Below are 24,470 nucleotides of genomic sequence, written 5' to 3' on the forward strand. Positions count from 1 at the left end.
ATTAAGATTTAGATTAAGATTAAGATTAAAATTAAAATTAAGATTAAGATTAACCAAAATAAAATTATTTATTTTGATGAGAACTCGCTTTGTGTTAGTATAGTTCGACTAAGGGAGCTAGAACTACTTTTTCTATAATTGCCGATCGACCTGAAAAAGTTATAATTTGATCCAACCAAACATTAAATAATACTTAATTATTTATTTAATCGTAGCTTATATCATACATATAGAGTTATTAGCACAGACTCTCCTGTGTAATCTTTAATTGTCGAAAAAAATCAATGTTAAATTATTTTTTAGCAATAACCCACATATGTAACGTTTTACAAAGCACACATGTTCTTATATTAAAATTGGTTTTTGATTTAAATGAAATGATAAAATTGCCCCTAATAAAATGATTTTTGTATTGTATTAAATATAAAAGAAAATTATTAAACTATTTATTTTGGATCTTACAAAAATCATGGGGTAAATTTATAATTTTCTAAATTTATGTTTTAAAGGTTATTATGGTATTTTCATGTCAAAACAATGTACCCAAGTCGCGAAATCCGCATGTGCAACACACATTCAGCTTATATGATCCTTATTAGCTTTGACTAATTTTTATATGGGAGTTTTTACTAATATTTTTAACACTCATATCTACTCGGAGGGATCAGTTAGCTTAAAATTTAAAACATTATGAAAGCGGAAATATTGGAGCATGAAAAAGCGTGCTACGATCCCTAAAAACGTGGATATAATTAAATAATATTAATTTGTGTGAAATACGACTTTATCGATGGGAAAACACATGCAACTCACTGAGTAAATTGCACGAAATCCATCCTGTATTAGTTTGCAAGAAAGTGGAATATATAATTACTAATATTTGCTTTACTCAAAAAAAAAAAATATAATTACTAATATTTGCTAATTAATTAATTAAACAGTTAAACAAATATGTAAAGTGTCAAAAACACGTTAATTATATCTCTCCTTATAAATAGTAGTCAATCTCAATGGTAATTAATGTAACGGGCCGGTTAATCAGTGTATTTAAGAAGCTAATTAAATTAAATTAAATTAATGCTGCCTCCTACAATGGTGAGTATGTAATGAGTTCCTTTCTTTCATATCTACAAGTGCGCGCGCTCGAGAAGGCGAGAGATGATATATATCTACACATACGCAGAAAAAAAGCACGAACGCGACTGATTATGTATATGTAAAATGGTTATTAATTCCACGTGTTTTAATTTGTGCAGGATCGTCGTGGTACAATCGTAATATTCACGGTAGTATGCATGGCTTCTTGCGCGGTGGGTGCGACGAGTATTTTCAACGTCATGAGTTTTGGTGCAGTTGGTGACGGAAGAACCGATGATTCACAAGTAATATATATAATCCTATATATATATTTTTTACACATTATAAAATAAATATTGTGTATATATATATATATATATATATTTTTATTTTTTATCTTTAATTTTTTTGTGTTAATTGTAAATTATTGCAGGCATTTTTGAGTGCATGGAGGGGAGCATGTGATGGGAGGGCTAGAGGAACAACGCCAGCTGTATATGTACCCCCAAACAAAACCTTCCTTTTGAACCCGTTGACTTTCAACGGTCCATGCCGAACTCGTATGTATTTTCTGGTAATTAATTATATTAATCACTTATTTACTTATTAATTAATTTTCAGATTAATTGATTGATAAAAATGATTAATTAAATAATACAAAATTTTTTTTTTTGGCAGATTTCTGGAACTATTATAGCACCAATTAAAACAAGTTCAGCATGGATGGGAAAACAGAGACACGTGTGGATGTTATTCTCTAATGTCAACGGTCTGATTGTCAAAGGCAAAGGAGTGATCAACGGTCAGGGTTCATCCTGGTGGCCTAAGACCCTTTGCTTTGATGATCCAGCTAATGTAATTACTTATAATTTCATCATTAATTTAATATTCACTCTTAACAAATTCATTTACATTTTTTTTTTATTTTTGGATATTAATTTTTATTAGTTTATAATGTGCAGGGACAATTCTGCAAGGGCCCAACTGTAAGTAATACAAAAATTGATATTTAAATAGCATAAAATATTTTTTCGATAAAAAAAAAAATAAAAAAAATTCCGTGAAATTAATGTAGGGAATGATATTTCGGAGATGTAACGGGCTTCGATTAGATGGATTTACGAAAATTAACGGGCCCGGAAGCCATATGTTGATTATGTCGAGTAATGACGTTGTCGTCTCTAATCTCCGAGTAATCGCACCGGGGGATAGCCCTAATACTGATGGAATTGGCATTTCTGGCTCAACAAAAGTGCAAGTTAGAAATTCTTTCATTGCAACAGGTTATTAATTTTATTTATTTATTTAATCTTACTATTTTCTTTAATTAAACATTAATTAATTAAAATGTGTGGATTTGACTATTTGTATGTATAGGTGATGACTGCATTGCTATTAGTGCGGGCTCTTCTAATGTTGATATTAGTGGAATAACATGCGGGCCGGGCCATGGTATCAGGTTATTTGGCTAATTTTTCTCTTCTTATAAATAAAAGGGTAACAACCACCCTGAGGTATGGTCAAATTACGAAAAAACCCCTCATGTTTGGGTAATCATAATTACCTTCCTCAACTATAAATCTTTTTACAGGTTCATCTTGCAGTTTCAAATTCAGTGAAATCTTCTAGATTATATGGAATATTATCATTTTTGTACTCGTTATATCCCATTCGAGCTCCACATTTTGAAGCAAGATGATCATAAGATGTGTTTTTTGGCTTGTATATATCAGATTATGGTGCATCAAAAACTGCATATTTACACAAAACGTGTACAAATTAGACCACATTTTACGGAATCTAGATGACTATGTTGAATTTGACGCCATAAGGGTGGAGGTGCCAGAAAATTCATAGTTTAAGGGTATATGTAACTATCTAAACAGCAGGGGGGTTTCGTAATTTGACATACCTCAGGAGTGGTTGTAATTTACACTAAATAAAATAACATGCTAATATTTCGAAGTTTATTTCTATGTAAAAAGCATGTATAGATCTACCTTTTTTTTGCAAATTTAATTTCTAAATTAATTAGTTTTTATTTCAGCATCGGATCACTGGGGAGCGGAGGATTCGACGCTGTCGAAAACGTACGTGTTCGTAACTGTACACTGAAGGAAACAATCACTGGAGTAAGGATAAAGACGATACAGGTTAGCACAAAACAAACAGTAATTATTCAAGATAATTGTGTTAATTATTTCCTTAATACTTTGATTAACTTTGCATTATCTGGTCAACATAATTTGAGTTGACTTTTATTTGTTCTTTGAAGGGAGGAAAAGGGTATGCAAGAAATATATCATTTGAAGGAATAAAGTTTGTAGCAGTTGATAATCCAATTCAAATTGAACAATTTTATTGCCCTCTTAAGAAAAACTGCCCAACTGATGTAAGTTTGCTTATGTTCAATTTCAAACATAAATATTAAATTTAATTAAAAGGGATAAATAAATGAATTATTATTAAAACTTATATCTAATATTTATTTATTTATTTATTTTGATGCAGACGTCATCATCTGTTGCAATAAGTGACATATCGTTTATTGCAATAAGTGGTACATCAATTGCAGAAAATGTGATTAATTTGAGTTGCAGCCAAAGTATTGGGTGTAAGAATATTAAATTGGACCGGGTTTATTTAACATCTTCAACCCCTGGCAAGAAAGTGTCTGCAAATTGTAATAATGCTCATGGAATTGCAACTCACACTAGGCCTGCTGTTAAATGCCTTCTCCCATAGAACAATTAATTAATTAATTATGTCATTAATTATGTGTTAATTTGAATTTCAAAATGTGATGTCTCCTTGTTGATTGTAATTTGTAATCTCGATTATTTAATTCGGGGTACGTTATAGTGACAATTTTAAATTTAGGTGGGAATAATTAAATTTGAGGGATCGTTTTTAAGTTATTTTAGTCTTAGTCGTTGTCTCTCAGATATGATGAATTTAATTGTAATAATGAATTGTTTGTAACAAAGTTAAATGGATCTATTGTTGGAAAAATCCAAATTTGTTTTTTTCAATTTATCATAATAACGATTACAATTTAAATAGAAAATAGCAACTACCACTAATTGGAACACTAGTTCACTACCAACAAACCCTAACAACCCATTAAACAAGAGTCCTACAAAGTTGGGTATCTTTGCACTAATTAATATCCTAATAAATAATCGAAATGATAAATACATGACGGCTTTTCTTTTAGTAGATGCAAGTCATTTTTTTAATTTTAATTTGTAATTGTATTCCGCCAATTTATTCTCTTTTACAATCTTCCCTGAGGTATGGTTAAATTACGAAAACCCCCGCTTATTTAGGCAATAATACCTTTTCAACTATAAATATTTTTACACGTTCATCCTTGCGGTTTCAAATTTAGTGGAATCTTCTAGATTATATGTAATGTTATCACTTTTGTACTCGTTTTATCCCATTCGAACTCCACATTTTGAAACAAGATGATCATAAGATGTGTTTTTTTTGGCTTGTATATCAAATTTTGGTGCATCAGAAACTATATTTTTACACAAAACGAGTACAAGCTAGAGCACATTCCACGGAATCTGGATGATTATATTGAATTTGACACCATATGGGTAGAGGTGTAAGAAGATTCATAGTTGAGGGGTAGATGTAATTATCCATACAAGAAGGATTTTTTTCGTAATTTAACCATACCTCAAGGGTGGTTGTAATTTACCCTTAAATTTATTGTTCCAAATAAAATTTCTATATTTTACTCTCATTATATTTAAATCTAACAACATTTAGTGTTGTTGGATTTCTAAATTTAAATTTTCTTTTACAATTAAATTGGGGAATCATCTCATCTTAAAATTTGTCCACAGACAAAGTCTTGAAATTGATAAACTCGTGTTTTGATGATTAATAATGTGATTTTTCTTGCAAAATACCGAAATTGAATAGAAACTGAACCAAATCCAAAATCGAAACCGAAAACGAAACCAAAACCGAACATAGCATATATCATTTAGTGAAAATGATTGATAACCAGAAAAGCTCTTCAAATGCTCCTACCTTATAGGAAAGGTGGAAAATCCATTCAAATTAAAAGAGCAAGCAATATTAAATAAAATTCTAACAATGAAGGCTTAATTAATTGTTTTATACCTTTTTAGTGTGATTATGAAACTATATATGCAAAAAGAAATTCAAATTCCTCAATACCGAAATCGGAGTTTGAGAAATATAATCAGCTAACATTTATTAGGCTGGACTATCTCTTATATATTTGGCCATGGTAAAAAACCCTCGAAATAATTAAGTTCGTTGGAAGATTTTGCAACCACGGCGGCAAAAAATGGTATGAAAAAAATGACATAGTCAATTACATGCATTTTTTTTTTAATAATTTAATTAATATCTTATCTTGACCAATTATGCAACCACGGCTGATTAATGTTTTTTGTTTAAAAAATGCAGGGAGTACTATTGGAATATTTTATGATTTTATTAACAGTTCTGGAATTAAGCAATAGAAACGGGCCCCATGCAACCGCATCCCCACCGTATCACTACGGGTCGTCGGTGTTTCCATCACCGTCACCGTCACCTTCACCGTCACCACTGCTGCCGCCCCCTCAATGGACATTCGATGTCATGAAGTTCGGTGCTGTCGGAGATGGAAAAACCGATGATTCTACTGTAATTACTATTATCCAATTTACGTAATAATTAATAATTACCAAAATATACTCACTCATTCAGTTTGAGATTCTAATTATTAAAAAAAAAGTAAAAAATATTAATATATAATCTACTCAAATTAATCTCACAATTATAATTAGAAATAAATTATACTCTTATTTAGTCACCCCCAAAATTACAAAATTAATTTTATTAATCTAATTAACTAATTTTTTCGAACTCTAATCAAACAATTGATCACAGGCTTTTGAATTGACATGGAAAGCAGCTTGCAAGGGTATTTCAGACAATGGTGTTAAAATAAGTGTACCTATTGGCAAAAAATTCTTGGTGTCTCCTATCAAGTTTGAAGGTCCATGTTTATGCCCCAACATTACATTTGAGGTAATTAATTAATTAATTAATTAATTATTAACATATATAATATGGCAATTTACGAACAAATCCCGATTCGAGGTATGTCTAAATTATATAAATGTCCTTTTTGTTCGTAAAATTGTTTAACATTATCCACTTAACGTACGTACATCAACGTTTAACAGTTTTCTCCAAACAGAGCCAACTCTAATAGAATCTTTTAGATTATATAAGTATACTACTTCAAATATTCCAATTATACCCTTACAATTTTACAGGGCGTAATTGTAAGATTTTTAATTTATTAGGGGGTTAATTGTATATATTGTGACAGATATTAGGAAGCATTATTGCACAACCAAAATCAGCATGGAAAAATAAGAGGTCAAGTGAATGGATAATGTTTAGTAGAGTTGAAAAGCTTAACGTTGTTGGTAATGGACAAGGATTAATTGATGGCCAAGGAGATTCTTGGTGGCTAGAGGTACATACACTCTCGATTTTTCGTTAATCTCGTCATCCGTCTTGAATATTGAATCTATCGCATGCAATTTATCAGTACGTCGCACATCTAATTATTTATCAGCGTTTTGCATTAAATGAATAATAATAACGAGTTCAGTGTACTTCACGCAGTGTAGCATGACATATATACTTATTAGTCGTGATATATAACACAAAATACATATTACATAAACTAAAACGAAACTAATTAATTTCATACGTATTAACAAACCCCTTTATTTTTTTTTTTCAGGGAGGCAACGCGCGACCGACAGTAAGTCCAGCCATTCATCATCGTACCGATATTAAAAAAAAAATCATAAAATCCCTTGCAATTATAATTGATATATATGTAATATGATCATGCTTATTTATTTATTAATTAATTAATTAATTAAATTAATTATTACAGGCAATGATAATTTCTAATTGTAAGAATCTAGAAATAAGTGGATTGAAACATATAAACAGCCCAAAGTTTCATATTTCAATAACAGACTGTCACTATGCAAATATTTCAAGCCTCCAAATAATTGCCCCTCCACTGAGCCCAAATACTGATGGAATTGATATTGCCTCTTCATCTAATATTTTTATTCACAACTCTACCATCAAAACAGGTATACATACATACATACATATATATAATTATTTATTTATTTATTTATTTTTATTTGTAAGTATTAATGTTGATAATTTGGATCAAATTAGGGGATGATTGTATAGCAATCAAAGGAGGAACCTCAAATACTACTATATCTGAGATTGTTTGTGGTCCTGGTCATGGTATAAGGTTTGTAATTTTTTCTCACACACACACACATATATATATATATATATATATATATAATATATAAATTATACATATTAATTAATTTTGTCACAAATATTGTACGAATTTACCACCTCCGGAACCAGTTGAGCTATAACCATGCGGTAATATTGTATATATTTATTTATTTTTCTCCTCGTACTTTTTGCAGCATTGGAAGTCTGGGTCAACAGGGAAAACATGACGAAGTCGAGGGGATAAAAGTGTCAAATTGCACTTTAAATGGAACTGATAATGGAGTCAGGATCAAAACATGGCAGGTATACAGTAAAACCCCGATAAGTTAATAGCCTCGCTTAAATAATAAATTATTTTGGTCGTAACTCGGTGAACGTGCTAAATTGTTAACTCCATAATCTAAAATTTTATAAAATTAATAGAATTTTCCCTGATCCCAACTGTATAAATTTATATATAGAGGTTTAATTGTAGATTTAAATTTTAATGTACAATAAAACAAAAAAATCAATACAATTATTAATTATATATATTTTTAATATTTGCTTTTTTTTTTGCAGGGAGGTTCTGGTTTTGCCAGGAATATAACTTTCTCAAATATAAACTTTACAGCAGTTGAAAACCCTATAGTCATTGATCAGTTTTATTGTCCTCACAAAATATGCAACAATAAAGTAAGTACAATCTTATAGATTAAGGTGTTAATTAATTATTAATTATATGTGTAATAATGTTGTTTGTTAATTAATCAGTTATCAGCTGTGAAAGTGAGTAATGTGAGCTTTGTCGGGATTCGGGGAACATCTTACAAATGGAAGGATGCAACCGTCAGCATCCGGTGCAGCGACACCGTTCCCTGCACCGACATTCTGATTGACAATGTGCACATAACCTCGACGGTGCCACGTCAGCCAGTGTCTGCAGTGTGCATCAACGCTCGTGGTTCAGTTAATGATACGTCCAGCCCAATCGTCGATTGTCTCAAGTACTGAAATATACGGGCCCCACATTTTCCGACTTTAATTTCTAAGATCTTATTAGAACTGACGAACTTCACTAAATAATTTGTCACACACATACATGTGGATGTGTGTAGAATATACTCTTTTTTTTTCGTGTTTTGAAATTTCATATATGTTTCGTATATAGTTTAATAATTTGCTCGTGCCGGGGAGCATTATAAATTTAATTTTTCAGTTCCGGTAGTAAATGGAGTGCTGTTATTAGTGAAATGTTTAACATATTATTAATAAAAAGATGAAAGGTTTGTCTTCTTTTTTTTTTTTTTTTTTTTTTTTTTTTTTTTTAATTTAATAAGATGATGAATTATGTTATTCGAGTAAACATATCAATTATCTAAGTGAGACAATGCGAACAAGAAAGAATTAAAAGGGTCCCGGCATTCGATCGAGTGCATTGCACAATTTCTAAAGACATTTAAAACGAACAACATAAATAAATACTTAAGAGTTAATTGCAACTAGCATCCCTGTGTAATTTCTAATTGACAAATGGTCCCATGTGCAAACAAAGTCAAGACATCGAGCCCCATGGAAGTAAATCATGTCTCTTAATTAACCTTATTTTTTCGAACTCGAGTCATTCTACGTCACACTCTTCTTACTCCATTAAAATCAGGTCACCTTTGCCGACACATGAGACATGATCAATTTCTTTTTCTTCATTGACAAAAGAAACTGCAGCAACACGTAATGCACTAGCTAGGTAAACTATGTCACCATGCAATAACTCACAAAACTGCAAGAGAGATGTAAGTCACACCGAATCTAACCATGAGTTATTTGACCTATACAACATATTGACAAAAGAATTCGAACTCGAATCAAATGATACCGCACACTCTTGCTCCATCTGCGAATCAATGATGATTGATCCCATGCACATTGGAACAAGACCAAGAATAGTAATTTCTTAAATCGGTTTTCTCCCTTTTTTTCCTCTTTGGGAGTCTTAATTGGTGGATTAGGTGGGATAATTACATTATTTGAAGTTTAAAAAGAAAAAAATCAAGTAAAAGAATAATAACTACTGCTGCTTAAAATTGCAGATATGATTTCATAATTAGTATATTCCGGGCAATAAGAAGTAATTGATTCATGCTAACACAAGGTGACAAAATCCATGTAAAATGGAACTGACAACCTATTTAATTATGCATTATAATCTAGTCTTTAATTTTGAGATCAGAAATTCAGATTACCTAGCAACTAAGTGGCTAATTTAAATTAAGAATTTTGGTTCTGACATAGCCAAAATCCTATGACAGTTTTTCCTATAAATTTGGTGTTGTACTAAGTTATTTTGTAAGAAGAGTTGTTCGTTGCAAACCCAATAAAACAATATGGTATGAAAAAACAAGTGCCATTTTTTTTCATTTTTTTTTATCTTCATATAAATAGTCTGGTTTGTTAGTTAATAAATTGTTTATTGCATTGTTGGTGATATTCACAATTGATTTTACAGACTTTTCTCAAAGTTTTTAAATTTATTATTAATCTTGACATTTTTATCTTTTTACACAATTTCCTGTAAAAATAATAGACTAGTCTTAAACATTATTAATTTGATTCAATTTGCTTATTCTTTATGAAATTCCCATATGGCAGGAAAATTTTGGTCCTATGTTGATTTTGTGGCTGACTTATCTGGGAATATGCATGGTTATCGGCGGAGCCCAACTAACCGCCGCACATCCGCCGACTTCTACACCGTGCCACCCCTCTACCGCCACACATCCGCCTACTCATGCACCACACTACCGCCCTATCATCACACATCCGCCTACTCATACACCGCACCACCCTCCTATCGCCACACATCCGCCTACTCATGCACCGCACCACCGCCCTATCGTCACACATCCTCCTACTCATGCACCACACCACCGCCCTATCGTCACACATCCTCCTACTCATGCACCGCACCACCCCCCTAACCCCACCAATCCGCCTACTCATGCACCATGCGCCCCTTCGAAGATCGCATGCTACGATGTCACACATTTTGGAGCCGTTGGAGATGGGAAAACAAATGATACCAAAGTAATTTCTAATTACCATTACTTTTCATTTATCTTAAATGCTAGTGTATAACATTTATTCAAATACTAATAACTTTTATTCAAATATAAGAATGAATTTGAGTTAATTTGTGATTGTATTTTCTAACCAAATAACTGCTTGCCAAAAAAAAACATTAATAGGCTTTTCAGGCGGCATGGAAGGCAGCTTGCAATGGAACGGAGAGCGAAGTGAAGATAACGGTACCCTTTGGCAAGTCGTTTTTGGTGTTTCCCGTCGTTTTTAATGGCCCATGCAAATGCCACACCATCACCTTTGAGGTAATTATTATACTGATATAGTCGAACAAATCAGATTGAAATGACCATTTTAGAATTTCAGAAATCGGCATGATTCGAAAATTCCATTCCCTCTCAAAATGGCTACTCTTTCTCCATCATTTAATTAACAGAAAGTTGTAATAAAAAAAAAATGAAAACAGATACTAGGAAAGATTATTGCACCTCCGAGGTCAGGATGGTCGAAGAAAGGCACAGATGAATGGCTCTACTTTCATCGTGTGGACAACCTTCTCGTGTCCGGTGACGGAAAAGGATTACTCGATGGTAAAGGAGAAACATGGTGGCAACATGTAAGTTTTATCGTTTCCCCAATTTCATTCTTATTTAACTAAAATTCAATAAATAAATAAAATTACTAATATTTCTTGACAAACTCTGTACTCTTTACTTTCTACCAGGGCAGCAGTTCCCGACCCACTGTAAGTAATTCGTTTACCGTCTTCTGTTTTCTTTTAACACAACTCACTAATTCAAATCCTAAAACTCAATTCTAATCATATTGATGTTTTTTTTTTTTGATGGAAGGCGTTGCGATTTTCTCACTGCAGCAAACTTAATGTGAGAGGATTGAAACATATAAACAGCGGAAAAAACCATGTTTCGCTAAACCATTGCGATGACGTAAACGTTTCAAACCTTACAATGATCGCCCCTCAATTTAGTCCCAACACAGATGGTATTGACATTAGCGCTTCGACCAATCTTCACATTCACAACTGTACTATGGAAACTGGTACACTTTTGTAATTTCCCTTTCTACCCCCCACTTTGTTCTACTTAATTACATTGCAGCTTATTTATTTTCTGCTGTGATTGCTATGTCGTAAAAGGGGATGACTGTATTGCTATTAACGGGGGCACTTCAAATGTCATGATATCCAACATAAGATGTGGTCCTGGACATGGAATAAGGTATCTTTTCTCTTACCATTTTGGTGTTTTTTTTCTTTCATAAAATCCAATCATCATTAAACTCGGGTGATCAACGAATTCCTTTTTTTTTTTTTTCGTTTCTACTTCTTTTCGCAGCATTGGGAGTTTGGGGAAAAAGGGAAAGCACGAGATAGTAGAAGCAATAAGCGTAAGAAATTGCACTTTTAACAGAACTGAGAATGGAGTCAGGATCAAGACATGGCAGGTAATAATAATAATAATAATAATAATAATAATAATAAATTAAAAAAAAAAAAGTCGCTTCTTGAGTATATATAGGCTAACCTTTTGCTGCTTTCCGTAGGGAGGTTCTGGATTTGCCAGGAATATAACCTTCGCAAATATACGCTTCATAGATGCTGATAACCCTGTTATCATTGACCAGTATTATTGCCCTCACAAGAAATGCGCTAACAAAGTAAGCAGCTATATATATTTCCAGATTTTACAATAAAAAAAAATTAAATAAATAAAAAATTACCTACTTAATCTCGTGTGTGCCTTGTATCAGACATCAGCAGTACAAGTTACTGACGTGACATACATGGGACTTCATGGGACATCCAGCTGCAAGAACGCTACAATTAACCTCAGTTGCAGTGAGACTTTCCCTTGCACTAATATCGTACTAAAAGATGTTGACATAGAATCGGACGATCCACGTCGTCCAACATCCGCCACCTGTATCAATGCTCATGCAAGAGTTGATCGTACATTGAAGCCAACTCTTAACTGCCTTATGCTTAAAAAAAATGTGGGCAAATTTATCCCTACTAGGCTCAATTTCATGAAAAAATTGTTTTCATAGGTGTATCCGTGAATTTTCAGATATGCATGCACTGAAGGAACGGAAATTGTTAGAATCATAACGCATCAATTTGAATTTATTTTTTCTAAGCGTTTATTTCTCCGTTCTGAAGTAATGAAATTCAATTATTGTGCTGGCTCCAAGTATAATGTGCAATTAGTTATATATAAAAACAACTAACTGAGAAGACGAGTACACAAAAGTAAAGACGATTTACCACTTTATAATTTATTCTATACATAAATAGTTCTACTCACAGAACGGAAACAAGGTGTTCTTCTTCTTCTTCTTCTTCTTCTTCTTCTTCTTCTTCTTCTTCTTCTTCTTCTTCTTCTTCATAAGAATACAGAACAAGAATATCCTATATTTCACAAGAATCTGACCGACCAAACATATTGTATCTGTTATCAGCAATATTCTCATACACAACATCCCGTACAAATCTGCAAAATGTAATAAGAAGAATGAACCAACACGAGATAGATCGTTTAATAATCGCACTTAATATACAATTTTTGAAGATTTTTAAAATAGCAAACTAATTTCAACTTACAACGGTACAAATTGCAGAAAGAATGCCAGCTGAGGAAACGGTAAATTTATGTACTCCATAATCTTCAGTACAGCTTCTGACTTGATATAAGACCTGGAATCAAATTCCAATAATTAACCTCAAAAAACACCAAAACTCGAGAATGCGTGCCCTAAAAATAATCTCCCAAAAAAATTAATAGCAGCATGTTATGTACTAAACTTGAAAATCGACATAGATAATATTTATATACCCGTCTTTTTCAACGAGAACAACACTTGAAATATCATCAGGTGCTCTTCCGGATCTTTGCAACAGTTTCTTGCCTGCTTCACTTTGTAGAGCTTCGAATCTAATATTCCTGGAAAATATCGGAATGCGAAATCAGAAAGAAACTAATGAAGAGATAGTCACAAATGCAATCCGAAAAAAACAAAATCAACAGATTTCATTTCATATTACAAATAGAAGGTGGGGTAACGAAATCCAACCTTTGTCGATCATTGTCTCGTACAAACTTCACGCCTCCATTACATAAATTGCAAACACCTGACACATAAAAAAAAATTAAAAAAAAATTATGTAAGGAATCTACACAATTTCAGCTCTTAATTACCACCACCATTTTGGTTTTTTTTTTTCTTTTTTTTTTTTGTAGATCTGCTGCAAACTATCTCCATAGAAAAATCAATTGCCCCAATTCATCACAGTAAAAATAAAACTTACAAATTCTCCCAGCGATAATACCGAGGAATCGACAAAAATCGTTTGTGAACAGAGACAATTTCGATAACTGTGAACAATCGAGACCTAAACCTAACTGAAAATTTCACATTCTAATTGTTCGATTAAGAAATGTTAAATATGAACAGTACCGTCGAATAACATGATGGGTCGGGAATCCTGATCGAAGAAGCTCGCAGTTTCCTTCACCCAGTCCACCGCAACTGTATTTCCCCGCGGCGGCGATGATAAAGTGGCGGAAACGTTAAACGTGCGGCGGCGACGGCTCGCCGGATGTGGAACGGTGATATTCAACTTGACCGGTGCGACGAACGCCATTAGGAGTAAAAGTAACCACCGGAAAAATGTCGACCAAAACACAGTTTTTCCGACTGTAGTGGGAAAATATAAAAGGAAATTAAAAACAAAATGTGCTGAAATAACGTGAATGCCCCTACAACATCCTTTTAATTACATGAAACACCAGTGCGAGATCGCGAAGATTCTGGGGGGTAAAAGTGTAAAAGAGGAACTCGAAAGCCATGTCAAATGGTGCGCCACGTGGAGTCACTTGTAACTCTAAATAAATTAATTCTGAAAATCTATCAAACAATAAATAAATTAATAAATACAAAAATCAAATTGTAGCCACAAAATTGGAAAATTATGATGACTTTTTTGCAATCCAATTTTCCATACATATATATTTATAAAAAAAAACACCCAATTAAGGCCACAACTGGGCTATGGCTATAAATTACGATGACTTTTTTGCAATCCAATTTTCCATACATACTAGTATTTCACCCGTGCGTTGCACGGAGGTCAGTTTCACAATAAGAAAAATAAAGTTATGTAAACGACTATCTCTTTATAACAATACCAATTCAAGGAAAACAAAATGGAAGGAAATAAAAAAACAAACTTTATCTCTTAATTTAGAGTTGTAACATATAAAATTAAGTTATATATTACAAATAAGAAAGCATGAAGCGCGCAAAACACGATATCAAGATTAAGTGAAATCATTTAAAACATATGGTATAACTCTATTTTTTGGATTGCAATCTACTACAACATGTGAATCTTCTGCAAAATAACTAAGGTAACAACACGGTAGCAGAGAAGTAACACAATAGATATTCAAATAATTTGCAAGTTTATGACTAATGGCGTTCAATTAGTGATGCACATTACTCAAACAACAATAAAACTTATAAATATAGCAAAAGAGATATGATGTATATGCCACTATCAGTACTAGTACCAATGTTGATACCAATACCGATATCAATACTGATACCAATATTGTTACCAATAGTGATACTAATTCAATTAATACTGATACTCATACTCATACTAATACTAATACTAATATTAATACTAATAACATTAATACTAATACTAATACTAATACTAATACTAATATTAATACTAATACTAATTCTAATACTAATACTAACACTAATATTAAATACTAATACTAATACTAATACTAATGTTAATACTAATAGTGATACTAATACTAATATTGGTACAAATACTGGTACTAATACTAATACTAATACTAATACTAATATTAATACTAATACTAATACTAATACTAATACTAATACTAATATTAATACTAATACCAATACTAACACTAATACTAATACTGATATTAATATAATATTAATACCGATACTAATAATGATACTAACACAAATATTAATACTAATTGTGATACTAATAGTAATACTAATACTAATAATAATACTGATACTAATACTAATACTCATACTCTTACCAATACAAATATTAATACTAATAATAAAACTAATACTAACACTAATATTCATATTGATACTAATACTAATACTAAGAATAAAACTAATATTGATACTAATACTAATAATAATATTGATACTTACAATGATAATTATAGTGATACTGATACTAATACTAATACTAATACTAATACTAATATTAATACTAATACTAATATTAATACTAATACTGATACTAATACTAATATTAATACTAATACTCATACTCATACCAATACTAATAATAATACTAATACGTACTAATACTAATATTCATATTGATACTAATACTAATACTAAGAATAATACTAATATTGATACTAATACTGATAATAACACCGATACTTTCATTGATAATGATAGTTATATTGATACTAATACTAATACTAATACTAAGAATAAGACTAATATTGAGACTAAAACTAATAATAATATTGATACTTATAGTGATACTAATAGTGATATTGATACTAATATTAATACTAATAGTAATACTAATACTAATTAATACTAAGACTAATACTGATACTAATAACAATAATAATTATGATACTGATACTAATACTATACTCATACTGATACTCATAGTAATATTATATTAATACTAATATTAATACTGATACTTACACTAATACTGATACTCATAGCAATATTAATATTAATACTAATACTAATACTAATACTGATATCAATATTGATACTGATATTAATACCGATACTCATAGTGATACTAATAGTAATACTAATACTAATATTGATACTCATATTGATACTCGTCGTACAATACTGATACTCATACTAATATTGATACTCATGCTCATACAAGTACTAACAATCATACTGATACTCATACTAATACTGATATTAATGTTGATGTTGATATTGGTACTAATATTGATACTAATAGTGGTACTAATATCGATACTGATAATGATATTGATATTGATACTGATACGCATACTCATACTGATACTGATATTGATACAAATGTTGATATTGATACTGATACTAATACTAATACTAATACGGATACAAATACTGAAACTGAAACTGATATTGGTACTGATACAGATATGATATTGATATTGATATTGATATTGATATTGATATTGATATTGATATTGATACTGATACCGATACCCATACCGATACTGATGCCGATACTAATGTCGATATCGATAATTATACCGATACTGATATTGATACCGATATTGATATTTAGACTAATATTAATATTAATATTAATACTAATATTAATACTAATACTAAAACTAATATTAACACTAATATTAAGACTAATATTAATACTAATACTATTACTAATATTATTACTAATACTAATATTAATACTAATATTAATACTGATATTAATACCATTTCTTATACTAATATGTTAATATTGTTAATGTTAATGCTAATGTACATATTCTAATTCTAATACTAATTTTAATGCTAATGTTAATCTGGATATGCTTATGTTGATTATAAGTGTAATACTAATATTATCCAAATCCTTATCCTATTCCCAATCATATTCATATATAACATTAACCATGATTATAATCCTAATCATAATTCTAATCCTAAACCTATTTCTAACATTAATTATAATCCTAATAATTTTACTACTGATAATACTAATGCTAATGCTAATGTTAATTCTAATTACAATTATAATTATAATTCTAACCATAATCCTAATCCTAATGCTAATCATAATCATAATACTAATACATGTCTCTAATTGTAGTACTAATCAATAATCATAATCTTAATTATAATTCTAATACTAATCTTAATCATAATCATAATCCTAATCCTAATATTAATTATAATACTATATTAATCCGAATCCTAATCATAGTATTAATACCAATACTAATTCAAAGAATATTAATTATAATCGTAATTCTAATGCTAATACTAATCACAATCCTAATTTTGATTTTGCATCAATGTTTTTGCAATGATCTATTATTTTGTATAATAAACAATTATATTCAATGTCGCAACTTTTATATCAAATTCCTTATGTGTGGTACCTGATACATCAAGAAACACATATTAAATATATTAGAAATTAATATTTAATTATATTATCAAACTGACATTAAAATTATTTGAAATAATGTAAGGGTATAAGCAAACATTAAGACGTGAAAAGAACGATAATCGTTGTTAATAGGATAAATTATGAAAATCCTCATGAACTTAGGCTAAATTACGGAAAGCACCCCTATTTATCGGTAATTACCAAAATCCCCCAGATATTTGTTTATGTCTTACACGACCCCCTTATGGTGTGATTTTTTACGAAATCTTTTTTTATTCCATGTAATATGTGGATTCTACCCTTGCAGACGTGACATTTCTTTTATCTTACTTTTTAAATACAAAAAATACCTTTAGGGGAGGTAATAGTAATACTAAAAAGTTGTGAAGATTTTAAGAAGAAAAAATATTTCGTGTAAAGTGCCCCTTACGGTAATTTTTGTCTTTGAAAAGTACCATAAACAAATATCGTGTGCAAGGTAGAATCTGCATTTTCGGTGAATATTCCACGTAATAAAAAAAAATTCCGTGAAAAATCACACCGTAAGGGGGTCGATGTAAGATGGAAGCAACCATCAGGGAAATTTTTACGATACACATTCTCTGGTCATGTTCATGTATAATGTATAATATCAAATGATTTATTCTGCAATATTTTGTTTATATAAATCCAAGTTTATGAATTAAAATACACAATTTTCGTAACACCGTCAATCATACAATTATAATAGGTGAAGATTTTAAATTGAATTTAAATTAAATTAATTACTATTGAAATTAAATTAAAAAATAAAACTATTTAGAGTTTTCCAATAAAGTTGATATATTTAAAGTATTTTATAAATGGTATGATATAAAAATATAATTAAATAATTAATATCTTTTTAATTTTGGAAAATAGTGACATGTTTTTTGATGATTTATTTTCACCAATCAATTTGCCACATTGGATGAAATTAATGACATGTCATCATTTGAAATCGACAAATGTCAATCAATTAGGCATGCAATTCAACTTTTATATATTATATAGATATATTTATAAAAAAAAACACCCAATTAAGGCCACAACTGGGCTATGGCTATAAATTACGAAAAGACCTCTCTTGTTTTGGATAATTACAGTTATTTCTTTCTTTTAAATTTTTTTACATAAGATTTATTTAATTCGGTTATTTGACGAACCAAATCGTATATTCAATTCGATAAGCGGTATGAAATGTCGGTGTACCGAAATTTTGATTCGATTTTACCGATTTAACATCCCTAAATTTACCTTTGGATGTGTATTTTCGTAAGATAATACATAGTTGAGGAGGATAGTTGTAATTACCCAAACATGAGAAAGATTTTCGTAATTTGACAATAATTCAGGGGATGCGTTAATTTGCCCTATAATATATTGACATTGCCGTAAAATGATTTTAAGTTTTTTTATGATATATTGTTTCGATTCAAATTGATTTTGTCTGTTGATAATGTAGAAAGAATTGATTTCTACAAATTAATTCTAATAAATAAAATAAAGGGACTATTAGTGAGAACCCCCTCTAACATTATTTTAATAAGGATGGGTCCAGCTCATTTTCCTTTATTAGTGAGAAACCCATTTTTTTTGTATTCTCAAATTTACCCTCCCACTATTCATTACTCATTATCCATTAGTTTGATATATTTTTTTATTTTTTATATTTTAATTTTAATTTTCGTTTTTTTATTTATTTCTTCTTTAAAAAATAATATTTAAAAAAAAAATTATGTTTTTTTTAATATTTTTCTTTAAATATTCCTTTTCTATATTATTTTAGTTTTCAGTTAAAACAACTATATGCCAATAAAACGACTATTATTAAAACGACTATTATTAAAATGACTATTACGAAAACAACTATATTACTGTACGAAAATAACTATATTGTTGTACGAAAACAACTATATTACTGTACGAAAACAACTATATATCTGTAAATAACACCAACACAATTTCAACAAAAAACAAACATCCAATATACTATTGATTGAACACAAAATTAGTCTTCAATATAAGAATTCAACCAAAATCTCCAACTAAGAAAATTGAGATTCAAAAATTGGGTTAAAAAAATCAGAGAAGAAGAAGAACCACAACAATCAAATAATATTGGCGGTGGTCTCTATTGAAATCTCAAACGCAATATCAACCCTAGCGCCGCTGCGTAGTCTCGTCATTCTCCCTACCGAAAACCCTAATACCGTCCATGACGAGAGAATTCCAGGGGTGGAGACCGCCTTCTTTTCGCGGCGGTGGAGGGAGAAACACCGATGGGAGAGAGTAGACGACGACACAGAGACAGAAGATGGTTGGATGGCAGCATCGACAATGCAGAGATGGGGAGGGTTGGAGGCGGCGGTTTATAGAGAGACAAGGGAGAGAGAAATAAGAGAAATAGATATAACGTAAAATAGGTTTGGTTATTTTAAATATAACATAGAAGGACAAATTAGGTATATTAGTAATGTTAAATATAATAATAATTAAAAAATAAATTATTTAATATAAGGTAGGGGGTTCTCACTAATAATGAAAAAGAGGTTATATCCACCCTTATATAAGTAAATGAATTGGGGAGTTTTCACTAATTATCCCTAAAATAAAATTCAAAATTTATTAAAAAGAGAGAATTGTCGAGTAACTGTTAAATTCAAAATATTAAAAATCATCACTATTACATCCGTATTTATACCAATACAAATAATCTTAGATCCAAATTGACAGGGACAAAATTTATAACTGTTAAATTAGAATATAGTTTTATTCGAGCAAACAAACGTGAAATACCAAATGAAAAGTTGGATCAGTCGAATTGGGATCCGTTTTGTAAATCAAATCAAACCCCCTTTCAGGTAATAAAATAGGTAGAATAGAGCTTTCTAATTTTAGTCTATTTTATTTCCAAAATTTTGATTATACATTCCATTTTAAGTAATAGTTTTATTGCTATATAAATAAAATACTATGATCAATTTTTAAAAGAAATATTGAAACATGAGTAAAGAATAGATTTAAATGGTTTATCTATCCTACACCCGGTGAAGGTTACACCGGGTGATTTTTTACCGTTGATCTACACATACCAATATGGATGTGTGTGTGTTTGTGTGTATATGAATGGTAAAGATCTACCCGATGTATTTCACCCGGTGTAGGATCTCAAAAGCCAATTTAAATTTATGATATTGTAGACGCATAAATTAATTAATTGGTTAATTAAATTAGCCAATTAAATTGTGTCTAAATTAAATTATACATTGTCTTGCAAGACAAGTCATGGGGATAATTATTAATTAATTATTGGCCAATAGGATTATTTCTTCTCTTCCAAGTTATAAGAGATAAATATCAATTTAAAGATAGCCAATCAAATCGCGCCACGTCATCAAGCAGACTTTAAGTAGGACTCTTATTCTACCACTATAAATAGGGACCCTCCCTACACAATTCAAAACACAACTCAAGACGAATAAAAATCGTAGGAGAAAATTCTCTCTACAATATTCAAGTCATCTTCATCAAATTCAAGGTGTTCTTCATCAAATCGAGGGCGTTCTTCAACAAATCAAGATCGAAGGAAGATTGAAGGGCTAAATCCATCAAGAACTCCAAGATCTTCAAGTCGAACCCCGTCAAAGTTCAACAAATCAAGATCGAAGGAAGATTGAAGGGCCAAATCCATCAAGAACTCCAAGATCTTCAAGTCAAAACCCGTCAAAGTTCTGCGTTCGATCCGAGATTCAAGTCGCAAGACCCTCGGAAGACGTTATTCAAGTTCAAAATCAAATCCGGAGAAGATCAAGTCAACGACCCAACTCCGAAATTCAAAGTCAACATATATTGTTCTTGAGAGAAGAATCAGAGGATTAAATTAGAGTTTGTACCCCGCAATATTTTATTTTAATTCAATAAATTATCTTTGTGCAAGTTTTTCTTGTTTGTTTAAATCGCAGATAAGAATTTGTTGTTACAAATTTTGGCACGCCCAGTGGGACATCTCTACCTCTCATCTCTTCTCTCTCTCAAAGATCATCGAAGTGTTGTAGTGACTGCTCTTCGTTGCAATGAAGACTGCTACTTTTGATTCATCAAGTGTGGGCGTAGCTACAAGGAGTATGACCAAGAAGCTAGAAGCATCCTCCAAGACTAGATCGACGCCCCAAACCGTTCAGAAAGGCTTACCACCTCTTGTCAACACAAGCGCCGACGTGGAAGGCTCAAAACGGGAGATGTCACAGTCACAGCCCATGCCTCATTCAACATCAAGCTACTCAGAGATGGCATCCGTCATGACAACAAACGCTACAACTATGGAAGAGCAAATTGCAAGTTTGACCAAGGCTATTGAGGGACTCACAAAGCATGTTCAACAACGAGATTCTCAAATTGCCAAGTTGATCGAGAAGATGAACATAGCCGATGCTAGTCAAATTGTGGAACAGATAGAAGCTCAAGACGAAGTCGAGGCATCCACAAAGCAACAGTCAGTTGAAAACGAGAAGGCTCCAGCTCAAGATTTTCAAGTTTCTCCAGAAGGGATGATTCATTTAGATCAAGTGATGACGCTGATCAGTAGAACAATCAAAGATAAGTTGGAAGGAAGCTCGAAGTCGCCATCAACCTATGTCAAGCCATACACGCAAAAGATCGATGATCTAAAGATGCCAATGGGCTATATACCTCCAAAGTTTCAACAATTTGACGGCAAAGGCAACCCCAAGCAACATGTGGCACACTTCGTCGAGACTTGCAATGATGCCGGGACGTACGGAGATCACCTCGTCAAGCAATTCGTCCGATCGCTCAAAAACAATGCGTTTGATTGGTACATTGATTTGGGGGCAAACTCCATCGATAGTTGGAAGCACTTAGAGGAAGAATTTCTCAACCGCTTTTACAACACTCGAAGAACAGTCAGCATGATTGAGCTCACCAATTCCCGCCAATGGAAGAAGGAACCTGTCATCCACTACATCAACCGTTGGAGAAATTTGAGTCTTAATTGCAAGGATCGACTGCCTGAGACATCAGCTATTGAACTATGCATCCAAGGAATGCAATGGGGACTCCAATATATCCTTCAAGGAATTCAACCTAAAAGTTTTGAAGAGTTGGCCACTCAAGCACATGATATGGAATTGAGCATAACTGCAAATGAAGTTGAAGAACCTTCATTCCAAAAGTCGTACCAGCTCAATGAAGAACATGTCGAAGAAGAACAAGAGGATCATGAGGATGGGGGCAAGTCTTTTGAAGAAACAACATCTTATGCAATATGACAAGTCACATCAAGTGAAATACTCCTTGACACGAGTTTAAAAGGTCTATAAGTCCAAATCAAGTGAAACACTCCTTGACACGAGTTTAAAAGGTCTACATGTCCAAATCAAATCAAGTACTCCTTGACACGAGTTTAAAAGGTCTACATGTCCGAATCAAATGAAATACTCCTTGACACGAGTTTAAAAGGTCTACATGCCCCAATCAAACAAATTACTCATTGACACGAGTTTAAAAGGTCTACATGTCCAAAACAAACGAAGTACTCCTTGACACGAGTTTAAAATGTCAACATATCCAAATCAAACCAAGGCTCCTTGATACGAGCATAAACTATCTATACATCCAAATCAAATCAAGACTCCTTGATACGAGCATAAACTATCTATATATCCAAATCAAGTCAAGGCTCCTCGATACGAGCATAAACTATCTATATATCGAAATCAATTCAAGGCTCCTTGATACGAGCATAAACTATCTACAAATTCAAGTCAAATGCTCATTCAGCACGAGCTTAAACTGCAAATGTTTCTCCTTGTCCACATGAGTATAAACTGTGCATGACATCCCTCAAAAGGATATATTTTGAACTACGTTATGACTTGATCCCTTTATAGGGTACGTAGGCAACTTAGAATCTCTCTAAGTTCAGTCATGATTTCAAAATGATTTCAAAAGATATATGTGCTTTGCTAGATCAAGCTGCAATTGAAGTTGAGTAATTATCGAGACTCATCTACTCCAAGATGCATTGTCCGTGAACAAGTCTCGAGGGGGCATTTGTAGACGCATAAATTAATTAATTGGTTAATTAAATTAGCCAATTAAATTGTGTCTAAATTAAATTATACATTGTCTTGCAAGACAAGTCATGGGGATAATTATTAATTAATTATTGGCCAATAGGATTATTTCTTCTCTTCCAAGTTATAAGAGATAAATATCAATTTAAAGATAGCCAATCAAATCGCGCCACGTCATCAAGCAGACTTTAAGTAGGACTCTTATTCTACCACTATAAATAGGGACCCTCCCTACACAATTCAAAACACAACTCAAGACGAATAAAAATCGTAGGAGAAAATTCTCTCTACAATATTCAAGTCATCTTCATCAAATTCAAGGTGTTCTTCATCAAATCGAGGGCGTTCTTCAACAAATCAAGATCGAAGGAAGATTGAAGGGCTAAATCCATCAAGAACTCCAAGATCTTCAAGTCGAACCCCGTCAAAGTTCAACAAATCAAGATCGAAGGAAGATTGAAGGGCCAAATCCATCAAGAACTCCAAGATCTTCAAGTCAAAACCCGTCAAAGTTCTGCGTTCGATCCGAGATTCAAGTCGCAAGACCCTCGGAAGACGTTATTCAAGTTCAAAATCAAATCCGGAGAAGATCAAGTCAACGACCCAACTCCGAAATTCAAAGTCAACATATATTGTTCTTGAGAGAAGAATCAGAGGATTAAATTAGAGTTTGTACCCCGCAATATTTTATTTTAATTCAATAAATT

The 24,470-nt window shown here is 31.6% G+C and overlaps 4 protein-coding genes across 5 annotated transcripts; 3 read left to right on the top strand and 1 right to left on the bottom strand.

The window, feature by feature from the left end:
* Window positions 1–1,003: 1,003 nt before the first annotated feature.
* On the top strand, window positions 1,004–4,089 carry LOC105975494 (putative polygalacturonase At3g15720). Its single transcript, XM_088823045.1, has 10 exons — window positions 1,004–1,095; window positions 1,257–1,382; window positions 1,511–1,651; window positions 1,756–1,932; window positions 2,040–2,063; window positions 2,153–2,360; window positions 2,455–2,536; window positions 3,125–3,230; window positions 3,353–3,469; window positions 3,589–4,089. The coding sequence occupies exons 1-10, from the start codon at window positions 1,078–1,080 to the stop codon at window positions 3,820–3,822; spliced, it is 1,233 nt and encodes a 410-aa protein (XP_088679171.1). The 5' UTR covers window positions 1,004–1,077; the 3' UTR covers window positions 3,823–4,089.
* Window positions 4,090–5,277: 1,188 nt separating this feature from the next.
* LOC105975493 (putative polygalacturonase At3g15720) lies at window positions 5,278–8,664 on the top strand. Its single transcript, XM_088823044.1, has 10 exons — window positions 5,278–5,413; window positions 5,533–5,754; window positions 6,001–6,141; window positions 6,449–6,598; window positions 6,872–6,892; window positions 7,031–7,238; window positions 7,330–7,411; window positions 7,602–7,710; window positions 7,969–8,082; window positions 8,161–8,664. The coding sequence occupies exons 1-10, from the start codon at window positions 5,411–5,413 to the stop codon at window positions 8,398–8,400; spliced, it is 1,290 nt and encodes a 429-aa protein (XP_088679170.1). The 5' UTR covers window positions 5,278–5,410; the 3' UTR covers window positions 8,401–8,664.
* A 1,422-nt stretch (window positions 8,665–10,086) lies between these two features.
* On the top strand, window positions 10,087–12,531 carry LOC105975492 (putative polygalacturonase At3g15720). Its single transcript, XM_088822796.1, has 9 exons — window positions 10,087–10,470; window positions 10,632–10,769; window positions 10,931–11,080; window positions 11,189–11,209; window positions 11,316–11,523; window positions 11,621–11,702; window positions 11,820–11,928; window positions 12,028–12,141; window positions 12,235–12,531. Exons 1-9 carry the CDS (start codon window positions 10,087–10,089, stop codon window positions 12,529–12,531), a joined length of 1,503 nt encoding a protein of 500 aa, XP_088678922.1.
* A 46-nt stretch (window positions 12,532–12,577) lies between these two features.
* LOC105975929 (Putative thiol-disulfide oxidoreductase DCC) lies at window positions 12,578–14,195 on the bottom strand. 2 transcript variants are annotated; one of them, XM_088823046.1, is made up of 6 exons: window positions 13,939–14,195; window positions 13,555–13,612; window positions 13,317–13,424; window positions 13,085–13,177; window positions 12,878–12,974; window positions 12,578–12,838 (listed from the first exon to the last, which is right to left on the bottom strand). In XM_088823046.1, exons 1-5 carry the CDS (start codon window positions 14,123–14,125, stop codon window positions 12,893–12,895), a joined length of 528 nt encoding a protein of 175 aa, XP_088679172.1. In that variant the 5' UTR covers window positions 14,126–14,195; the 3' UTR covers window positions 12,578–12,838; window positions 12,878–12,892. The 2 variants fall into 2 exon arrangements, with proteins under 2 accessions (XP_088679172.1, XP_012856633.2); XM_013001179.2 differs by having other exon boundaries at window positions 12,578–12,974; window positions 13,939–14,194.
* Window positions 14,196–24,470: the final 10,275 nt, after the last annotated feature.

This window comes from Erythranthe guttata, chromosome 9 (assembly GCF_056151865.1).
Source record: "Erythranthe guttata isolate IM_541 chromosome 9, IM_541, whole genome shotgun sequence".
NCBI classification, from domain to species: domain Eukaryota; kingdom Viridiplantae; phylum Streptophyta; class Magnoliopsida; order Lamiales; family Phrymaceae; genus Erythranthe; species Erythranthe guttata.